The sequence below is a fragment of the Echinops telfairi genome, unplaced genomic scaffold (assembly GCF_000313985.2).
Source record: "Echinops telfairi isolate 266 unplaced genomic scaffold, ASM31398v2 ScPeMD7_7457;HRSCAF=8495, whole genome shotgun sequence".
Lineage (NCBI taxonomy): Eukaryota > Metazoa > Chordata > Mammalia > Afrosoricida > Tenrecidae > Echinops > Echinops telfairi.
The window spans coordinates 23,974,206-23,984,862 of record NW_022111357.1 but is presented as its reverse complement, the minus strand read 5'-3'; the positions used below and the strand labels follow the sequence as shown (position 1 = coordinate 23,984,862).

The following is a 10,657-nucleotide window of genomic DNA, read 5'->3' as shown; positions in this document are numbered from 1 at the left end:
AAAAAAAAAGAAAATGATGATGGCAGCTATGTACAAATGTGCTTGATACAATTGATGTACGGATTGTTATAAGAGCTGTAAAAGTCCTCAATAAAATGATTTATTAAAAAAAAATTTGAAGATGAAAGGCAGCCCTTGAGGGTCACAATGTCCCAGGAAGATTTCAAAGCAGAAGATTCTAGAAGGAAAAGATAGAGTTGTGGTAGCAGAAAGAGCAGAGGGGCTGATGTCCAACAGACCTCGACTACGGTTCTGCCTCCCCTGCACACTGGCAAGCCCTGTCTCTCGGCTCTCTGACCTGGACCGCGCACAACAGCGATGTTCTCACTTGTATCAGGAACACGGGCCATCGCTCTAGTGTGTAGGCTACCATTAATTAGCCCTTTTTTTTGTTCCAGGGGCTCAGCTAAGCCTTTGTATGAAGCATCTCATGTGACCTCCCTCTACGGATGGGGATCACCACCTCTGTGCGAGGGATGAGGTAGGTGAGAATACTGCCCCCGGTCACCCAGCCAGGGCCGGTGGTCTCCATGGTGTCCCTCCCTCTGTTTCTTTAGAACAAGTCTATCTTCTGATGGTGATGGGCTAACCACGAGCTTGGCAGTTCAAACCCACTAGCTGCTTTGCAGGAGACAGGTGAGGCTGAGAAGGGTTGCTGTGCAGGTGAACCGAGTGACTATGTAAAGCGTCTGACACTCAGTCATGATAGCTATTGCGAGTCATTCACACGGTCAGGGCTCGAGCAAACGGAAGCTCTGAGTCCAGGCTGGAGGCCTGGGGCTCAGGGGCCTATAGGCAGCAGATCCTGGAGGGGCCACTGTCCTGCCTGAGAGGCCACTGCAGCTGGGCGGCCCCGGCCTGTGCCTGCGGCGAGACACTTACTATGTTCTTGCTGTCCTCCGCAAAGGTTGCTTTGATGAACATGGGGCCCAGGGCAAAGCCCAGGTTGTTTTCGGTGTCACTCACGCAGAACTTCCAGCGAGGAAGGCACGTCTGGAAAAGACAAGGGCGAAGGCGGCTCAGCCCCCGTCCGACTCCTTCCCATTGCAGAGGCCCCAGGCTTCCCTCCAGAACCCCAGAGAGCCCCTTCCTGCTCAGGGGACATCATTTCATGCACTGAGCCAAGTGGCCATGGACTATCCTTCATTAGCATGTCTGAGGCCAAGTTCTACACTTGGAACTCACCAACAATATCATCATCATGGTGATCCAGGATGCAGGGCCAGTGACCAATGAGCTAACAGGCTCAGAAAGCGGCGGTCACTGTGGCATCCAGTGTGGGGTGTTGCGGGGCGTAGGGCTCAGACCTCCCTGATGCCACACCCCATGCTCTCACCCTGGGCTGTTCCCGGTGGAGGAGACTGGTGGGGTGTTCCCTTCAGCCCTTCCCAGAAGGCAGGGCCAGCCCCGCCTACAGTTTCCCAGAGGGGGGTGCCCCAGGGACGCAGAAGGGCTTCATTTGGCTGATGTCCTCTGGGGTGTCCGCCCCTCTAGCTGACAGGGTGCCTCCATGCAAACAGAACCCGGCGTCCCTGTGGGTGGCAGCCTCATGGACTGTGGTGACTCGGCAAAGAGGGGGAGCCCTGGTTCCAGCTCATTCAGCCAGTCCAGGGTCCCTCCCTCCAGGGTCCCACGTGGCAGCCCTGCCACGTCAATCCAGGTGCTGCCGAGGACCCTGTCCATGTTCTGGACCTCATCAACCCCCAGGTGCTGACAGGCAGGTGAGTACTTGCCTTGCACACCGCGCCTTGTCAACAGAAAGGGACCAAAGACTACGTGTGGAGTGACAGGCATCATGCCATGCAAGAGAAGCCTCAAGTTCTAGTCCAGGCAGAACTGTCAGAGAGATAGAAATCAGAACTGGGGTCTATGGGGCGGGATTACCTGGAAAGGGGCCGGAGGGGACTTTCTGCTCCGAGAACACTTGGCAGGTGGGTGAAGGAAATGCTCATCTTCCCTGGGGCGGTGGTTACAGGGGCACGTTCATTTGTCAAAACTCAATGAACTGAATACTTAGGGTGTACGGCGTATTTGGTTGCATGTAAACTGTATTTGTTAAATTTTGTTCTTCCAGGAAGGCAAGCAGGAAGCGGGGGGTGGGGGGGGGAGACTCACTCTAGCCTTCTCCAAATTTAGTTGTCTAAGTTCTTTCCAGCTCTCCATGCCACGTGTCCATCTGAGTGTCTGCCTCTGCTCCATCCCCACCTCACCTCCCAGAGCCTCCTTTCCACAGCCGGGAAGTCTGCAGCTGGCCACACAGGCTATACCTGGATCGGCACAGAGGAGGTTAGGACTAGGGGCATTCTAGAATCCTCTCGGCTCCGTGGAAGCTCCAGGCTGGGAGGGCTGAATCATGGACAGATTCCTGTGTGTCTTCTCAGGTGATTCTTTGGCTAAGGCCAGTTCTTCACGCCTGTGCTCATGAACTCATCCTGTGTTCTCTGGACAGAACCTCGGTACCCTGACTGTGTGAGGTCTCTGGATCGAGGGACCCATTGCTCTCAAGGGCTCATGACTGAGAAACTCAGAACATTTACGGTACCAGAACCACCAGGGCAGAAGCCAGAGTGACAAACCAGCAATAATCCCATGGCTGTGGGGCGGATTTGGACTCGGGGTGAGCCTGTGCATATCTGAGACCAGCCTCCCACATGGTTTCCAAGGGCTGGTTTTTCAGAAGGTGATCACCTGTTCTTCTTACATGGTGTCTCTAGGTGGCCTGGACCCTGACACCTCTTGGTTAGCAGCCGAGCCTGTTAATGACTCTGTGGTCATTGTTGGTCCTGGGTGCCCTGGGCTTGTTCTCGGCTCAGCGCAGCCTCGGGGGACAGAGCAGAACTGCCCTGTGGGGGCTTCTTGGCTGGAATCCCTAGGGAAGCGGATGTCCAGGTCTTCCTCCCTCGGAGCTCCAGGGGAGGTTCCAAGTGCCTGTTGGTGGTCAGCCCAGCGTGCTACCATTCGCAGCGCTCAGGGGCTCTGCAGTGATTGCAGTGGGCTGACTGGGAGCCAGGCCCTACCCAAAGTGTTCCACCTGCAGCCTCCTCCTCAACCCGTCAGAATCCCACAGATAAAGAAACTGAGGCCTGGAGAGGTTGGGTCACTTGCCCAAGGGACTCATGCAGTGATTAAGGGGCTGAGGTAGCATTTGAGCCCAAGGAGTCTGGTTACATGTAAGCCCTCTAAGTGGCCCCCTCACTGTGCACAAGTCACGCAATGCTCGAAAGGGCTACATGGTGGTGAGAAAGTCCCGTGGCAAAGAACACAAGGTCAGATAGGCCTGGCCGGGCCAGGAAGTAGTCGCCACAGAGGGAATGGTGACTGAGTCTGGAAAATGGGGCGTGGGCAGCCAGCCAGCTCCTTCTTCATTGTAGTCTGTGGAGCACTAGGCCAGGAGGAGGGGGAGAGGAGCTCTGTGTGCGTGTGTGTGTGTGTGTGTGTGTGTGTGTGTGTGTGTGTGTGCACGCGCGATTCACCCTTACTGTTGGAACTCTGAAGTCACACACAGGTAGGAGCAGATGAGGCCCAGCTGGTGCGGCTGGTCTATAACCTTTAGAACAGGCTTTCCTGGGATCCCCCCTCCTCCCCCAATCCTGTCCATCTCTCTGGGAAGCCGGGCAAATTATTTACCTCTTTTTACAGCTGAGAAGCCTCCTGTGTGCCCCTTCAGTTATGTGATGTGCCCATGATTGAGTGGTTAGAGGGATAAAACCAAACCAAACACCTGCTGACTTCTCAGACTGTTAACTGTGGATGGGACAGAGAGGGGCTGGTGGTTCAACTGCAGACCTTGAGGATTGCAGGCCAAATCAGCACTCTGCCACCAGGGTGCCTGAGTTAGAAAGGGCACCTCAGGGCTAGAGCTACTGACCCCCAGCTCCACACTGCCTCCCTTATGCCCCAAGTGTTCACACACACTCCCCACTGCTTACAAACAACAACCAGGTAGATAGTGGTGACCCAGAACAGGGTCCCAGGAGGCGAGGCAGTCGGTCAGGAATGATTCTATATTACCTATGAGGAAAACCAGGCTCAGAGGGGCACCAGGGCTAGCTCAAGGTCAGAGCCTCTCTTGTCCAGGGTCACCTGGGACTAACCCAGTCCCAGTGCCACAGTAGTGAGAGACAACTGCCCTTTGAATCTGTCTGAGCAGCTCCTTTGTGATTTCTGGCTCCTCCGGGGCAGAGGCTGAGAGGGCCGACGTTTAGCGTGTGGACGGTGGGCTCGGATGTGGCAGGGCCGAGAGCCAGCTCTCCACCCATGTGCTGTGTGACTTCGAGCAGTCCCTGCGCCTCCCTGAGCCTGGGTCTTGTCATCTGGAGGGGGGTGGGGTGGTCATGATTTCTAGCACACAGAGAGAGCCATGTCTGCAGGCAGTGACTATCCTCTAAGGACACCTTGATCCTCCGCCTCAAGATCAGTGAGCAGCTGAATGAGCGTGACAATGGCAGTCATTGGACCTGGGCTGCAGTTCTAGCTCAGGGTGCTGGGTGACTTGGGAAAGGACCTTTGCCTCTCTGAGCCTCTATCTCAGGGGTTCTCAACCTTTCTAATGCCATGACCCTTTAATACAGTTCCTCATGTTGTGGTGACCCCTCCAACCATAACATTATTTTCGTTGCTACTTCATCACTGTAATTTTGCTACTGTTACGAATCGGGCGACTCCTGTGAAAGGGTCATCCGAGGCCCACAGGTTGAGAACTGCTGCTCTATCTGATTCTTCATCTCTAAGCCTGGATCGGGGGGGGGGGGGTTGGTGATGATGCAAGTGGGGAGTGGGTTCCAGGCACACACAGCTCTGAAACTACCATCCTGGGTCCTGATCAGACCTGGAGAGGTCCCTGAGAGATGACACACTCCAGGGACAGAGCCCATGTCTTGGTCACTCACATCAGTGGCTCAGGACCTAGGCAGTGCCAGTGGAGCAGGAAGGTGGGCCAGTCAGGCAGCAAAGTGGCCCTGCCGCTTCTCCTTCTCTGTAGGGCCAGGGTGACTCTCGGGGTCAAGTCTTGAGGAATCCTGCTTTCCAGGACCAGGGGTCCCTCTAAGACCCTCACCTGCAGCCCCCTTCCTCAGGTGTGAGCCAGGTGCACAGAGCAGCACTGCCCCAGGTGGGCAGCAGAGTGCTGCGGCACTTGTGTCGCCCAGGTGGGAACGAGAGAGGATGAGCCCCAGCCCCAGTGCGGCGGCGACAGGAGTCCACATCCTTCCTGTGCCTTCCCCCCATGTGGTGCTTTCAGCTCCCTGTGCTAGGGGAGGGGCTGTGGGACTGGGGGCTTCAGGGCAGGGCCCAGTGGAGGTGGCCTAAGAAACCCCACAGGGCAGTCTCCTCCGTGTGGCAGGCTTGCTGCAAGTGGGAATCGACTCCGTGGCAGTGGTTTGGTTTCAAGGGGGCCGTGAGGATGAGAGGATCACACAAATGTTAGCGAGGAAACTGCGTCTCCCCAGCCCATGTTGCCAATCCGAATCCCTATGGCTGCTGACGTAGGTCCCTGTTCAAGTGTATTTTATGCTAATGAGGTGACACCGGTGTAGGGTGTGTCTAGAGTCCCCCGGCCCCAGGAGGGCACGTGGTCGTCTGTGCCAGGCCTCTGCAAGCACAGCGGGATGCACCGCGGCAGGCTCACCTTTTTGGTCCCGTACATGACTTCCATGAACTTCTCATCGGCGTCCTGGAAACGCTGGTCGAGGAAAGAACTCGTTTTCCTCACCAGGTTCCAGATCATGTAGTTGTTCAGCAAGCTAGGGCGGGAGGAGACAAGGGCACTCAGACACGGGAGGCACCGTCCCAGCACCTCTGGTGCCGACCCCTAGGAGGCGCCAACACCTCCCCCTCCAGTTTAGCCCAGGCACTCCGCAGAGTGGCTGGCACACTGCGGGTGCTCAGCCTGGGTGGGCTGCTTCGCTGCTTTTTGCTGAAGCTGGGAAGCAGGGTGGAGTCTCCCCCTGGAGGGCAGGGGCTATGGGGCTGACATTTCCACACCCTGAGAGGCCAGAGAGGGAAAGGTGGGCTCAAGAGTAACAGGGGCAGGGTAGGGAGCTCCAGCTGGCCGGGTCATGGTTTCCGTGAAGGAAACCTCTCCCTGCTGACAGCCTGGGGCACAGGCAACCTATGGCTGTTGTCACCTTTACAAAGAAGTCACCCTAGCAACAAAGATGGGCACCACAGTGACTCTGGATCAGAACCAACTTAAATGCCGGACTCCGGGAGAGAGGGAAGGAGTCTATTTCTACTTGACGGGCCAGCACTGAGCCATGGCAAATGCTGTCCGGACGACGTGGGGGAAGGCTGACGGTAAAGGTCCAGGGAAAAAGCAGACCACACACACACACACACACACACAGGCACAGACACTGCCCCAAAGACCAAGAGGAGGTTTGGGGTAATTAACAAAATAGTTAACAAAAGAGCCTATAGCCTTGAAAAAATTTTAAGCCGTATAAATATTCATGAAATTAACAAGACTGGCTAACATTTCTTGAGTCCCAGCCTGTATCAGGGCCTGTGATAAAACATGCCACACTATATTATTCCCCTTGAGCCTCACAACCAGTCTCTAAGGCAGTGGTTCTCAACCTGTGGGTTGCGACTCCTTTGGGGGGTAGAAGTCCTTTCACAGGAGTCGCCCGGTTCCTAACAGTAGCAAAATTACAGTTAGGAACTAGTAACAAAAATCATGCGATGGTTGCGGGGCCACCACCACATGAGGAAGTGCATGAAAGGCTGTGCCATTAGGAAGGTTGAGAACCATGGCTGTAAGGGGTACTATTGGTGCCCTCATCTTCTAGAGCAGGAAAATGAACCCGACGAAGGTCCTGCGAGGCTGGTAAGTGGCGGACATGGGGTTGGAACCTGTGCTTGTAACCATGAGCCCCTGATGCTCCTCATCACAGGCAGCACGGCCCGTTTCTCGCCCCTCACCCCTACAAGCACCTGTCTTGGCTGAGAGGCCCATCCCAGGGTGCTGAGGGCCCCTTACCACTTGTCTGTGTTTTTGATGAGGGTGGACACCTCCTTGAGGTACTCTTTGTCATAGACCACGATGGGTTCCGATTCGTTGATCTCCACAGGGTAGAAGATGGTGTTGAGAAAGGGCAGCCAGTTGATGGCAGGCGCCAGGGTCTGGGAGGAGAGAGAACAGGTGAATTGGGCTGGGCTCCTTCTTAAGGCCCAGGTCTCCAGGCTGTTCGGAAGAAGAGCATGAGTATCACTTTCCATCCTCTGACAGAAGCCTCCACCATCGTCAACGCCAGTACTCCGTCCGTCAGCACTGTCTGCTCTACTTGGCATCACTCGGCAACCTCCACTGGTTCACACGTGGCTGGTAAATTCCAGAATGATGACGGCGTAACGTATAAGCAGCATTTCTACATTGACTGTCTAGTAGGGGCTTGCTCTCGGGTGAGGGGACCTGGAGCAGCCTGAGCAGATGATAGTCTGTGAAGGGTTAGTGCACACGGGCACTCGGTTGGATCTGGTTTGAGAAAACCAACCCTAGCACCTGTGCTGGGCATGCCCTACACACACACACACACACACACACACACACACACACACGCCCAGCTGTGCACAGTTCTCGGCGCAGAGCGGGATTTCTGAGGCATGTCTGTACTCTGCTGATGAAGTTGCATAGTGGGTCTGCTTTGACCCTGTTTTCCCCACGGTTGCTGGTGACTTGGTTGGGCCTGATGGTGAGCCCGCATGGGCAGGGAGAATGGCTCCACAGGGTTTCAGGGCCGTGTGTGACCTTTCAGAAGCAGACCACAAGCCTGCCTCCTTATGCATCTCTGGGTGGGTTTGAACCGCCAACCTATGGGCTCGTAGTAAAATGCTTAACCGTGTGTGCCAACAGGGACTCATGATTTCCCCACGTCCTGTTCTTTTTGTGTGTGCAAGGGTTTCTTGTGTGTGTGTGTGTGCACCCACGGATGCGTGTGGCTCCCTATACTGTATTACAGCAAACATGCCAATCACATGGAATGGTAAGTGGCATTTAGCAACCACTCAATCAACATTAACAATTGCAATTCAATCAATATTAACACTTGCAATTACTGCTCAAGGTCTCCTGAGAGGGGGCTGGTTTCCCTCCCATGCCAAATTCTATTCCTGTTCTTTTGAAAAAGGAAATGTGCCCGAGAGATTAAGAGAGTGACAGACCCACTATAAATGGCCGTCACCCGGGAAAATCCATCAACAGCAGCAGACCAATCAATACTTGTCAGTAAATGCCCTCAACACCCTCCATGAGCCCCACAGCTGTAAACTGCTCCCGGAAGAGTCACAGCTGTGTGGCCGGGCTCAGGGGGCTTTCTGGAGGCCACGCCTTCGATGCAGGTCTAAAGCCCCCGGCACAAGTCTCTCTGGGTGTCAGGCAGCTCAGTGGTAAGGAAACAAGGGCTTCCGAAGACAGGGTGAGGCTGATGGGGGAAGTGCCAGGAAGTGGTGTGGTGTGGTGACAAATGCTTAACACACCGGCTCTCCAAAGGCAATCCCAGGAATGGGTACCTGCCCACGGATGTGACTGATGCCAAGCTGGGCATGTGGCAAGCAGGTGGGATCCAGCACATCATGGCTGAGGGGCAGCAGGCTGGCCAAGCCCTGGGGTCCTGAGTGATGGGAAGACCTGGGGCAGCATCTCCATCTCGAATCAGCTCTAGAGCCTCGAGCCATTTTCTTCAAAGTGGGGGCAGTGACCCTCCTTCCAGGGGTGGCTGTGCTTTGCACCGTGAACTTGAGTCTCCTTTGTGCCTAGCTTGTCCTCTGGGCTCTTTCTTTCTGCAAGCTCTTCAGGCTGGCAGGCCATCTCCTGGGGGAATTCCTGAGCACCTTGGAGGCTCTAAAACACAGACCTGTACACTAAGGAGATCTTCAGCTGCAGCTCAACAATGAGAGCCACCTATTGGCGGCTGATTGACATGATGCGAGTGTGGGCGAGGCGCCTGGGAAAATTGCTATGTTTACAGAATGTCACTGTTTACACCGCTGACAGGATCTTCGTGCTCTGCGGGCCACTGGGCGCCCGGATCCAGGGCCTGATATCAGGTGCTGATAAGGCCCTCGGTGCTGCACACAAGCATTCGTCTCTAGGGACCGCAGGTGTGCTGTGCAGGTGAGTTCCACCACTTGGAGAACACCAAGGTGTGGTGCATTTTCAGCCCTTCGTGCCTTGGTGATTCTGGAATGATGGGCCCAAGTCTTCGGCTGTGGACCCTGGAGAGACTGCGGCCAAACCAAGCACAAGGATGAGCTCTGGCCCTACTGCTCATCCGCCACCAAGTCCAGGAAGCTCTAGTGGGGAGGCAGGAAGAGGAACCTGAAGCTACGCCAGAGGATGAGGCTCATTCCTCAACAGTCTTTGTAGAAAGGCAGGAAGGTTTTCAGGAAGGACCAGAGGGCATGTCTGGTCCACAGCTCTGAATTCATTCCTTGCTGGGGCTAGCTGGGGACAACTGGGCACTCCAGGAGAGCAAGGCTGGACTCTCAGAATGCAGACAGAGTCTTGTATCATGGACTCTCCAGATGCCGTGAACACGGCACTCCGTTTCCCAGGGGAGTTGGCTGGCATCACCAGGAACAAAGGCATAATCACAGTGACTACATTTCTCACTGCTCACTGCCGGCAAGTCAATACCAATGCACAGCAACCCTACAGGGCATGGTAGAGCTGCCCCTGCGAGTTTCTGAGACTGTGAGTAGAAAGTCCTGTCTTTCTCCAGGGTAGTTGCTGGTGCATTCGAACTACTGACCTTGAGGACTGCAGCCTAATGAGTAACCACTACGACACCAGGGCTCCCCTACTGCCCAGAGGATGCCACACTGTACTCGTCCGAGGCATGTCAGTTTACAAGATTGAAATCTCTGCCTCGTCTTCTCCCCTCCCAGCTCCGGGGCCAGGTCAGGCCAAGGGTCCCAGCCAGGGTACCAGGCTTCTGAGGGTCCAAAGCCAGGGATGTTGAGTGGATTCTGACACACAGTGACCCTCCAGGGCAGAGTAGAATGGCCCTACAGAGTTAGAACCACTACGGCATGGGACTGCCTCATCTTTCTTCTGCAGAACACAGGGTGGGTTCAAATGGCCAGCCTTTTGGGTTAGCAGCTGAGAGCATGAACCGCCGTGCTGCCAGGGCTCGGTGGACTTCTTTCAACGCTCGGCTTCCTGCCTCTTTCCTAGGAGAGCCATGTCATTGACGTCGTGCTCAAAGGACTCGGACTTACCAAAGCTAAGAACAGTGGCCCGTCCGGACGGGCCGTGTCTGTGTCCTGGCACCAACACACGCAAAACTCAAACTCCCGCCGCCAGGTCAACTCCAACCCCTGGGGAGCCTCCAGGACCAGGGAGAACCTCCCGAGACACCTTAGGGAGCGGGAAGCCTTGGCCACCGGCACAGCAGCTGGTGGCTTCCAACTGCGGACCTTGTGGTATCAGCCCAAAGTGTAACCCACTATGCTGCTAGGGCCCCAGGTGTTGGTGCACACCAGGTGCTTATTAAATGAATGAATGAGCAAGCCCCAAGGCTCAAAGAGTTGGGTTATGTGACTGACCCAAGGCCTACAGCTAGCGGCGAGCGGTCTCTCACTCCAAGCCCAGTGCTCACACCACTCAAGGCAGCCCTCCGCCAGGCCCTCTCCAACCTATGAATGTGGCAGCGGCTGG

General features: G+C 55.4%; 1 protein-coding gene across 1 annotated transcript in view; it reads right to left on the bottom strand.

Annotated features, from left to right (window-relative positions):
• The window catches only part of ECE1 (endothelin converting enzyme 1), a 61,746-nt gene that overhangs the window by 14,263 nt on the left and 36,826 nt on the right, over positions 1–10,657 (bottom strand). Inside the window, exons 9-11 of the mRNA XM_045298940.1 lie at positions 6,980–7,122; positions 5,627–5,741; positions 883–993 (exon numbers count right to left, since the gene is read on the bottom strand). Coding sequence (XP_045154875.1) covers positions 883–993; positions 5,627–5,741; positions 6,980–7,122 — 369 coding nt within the window. The remainder of the gene's footprint in view (positions 1–882; positions 994–5,626; positions 5,742–6,979; positions 7,123–10,657) is intronic.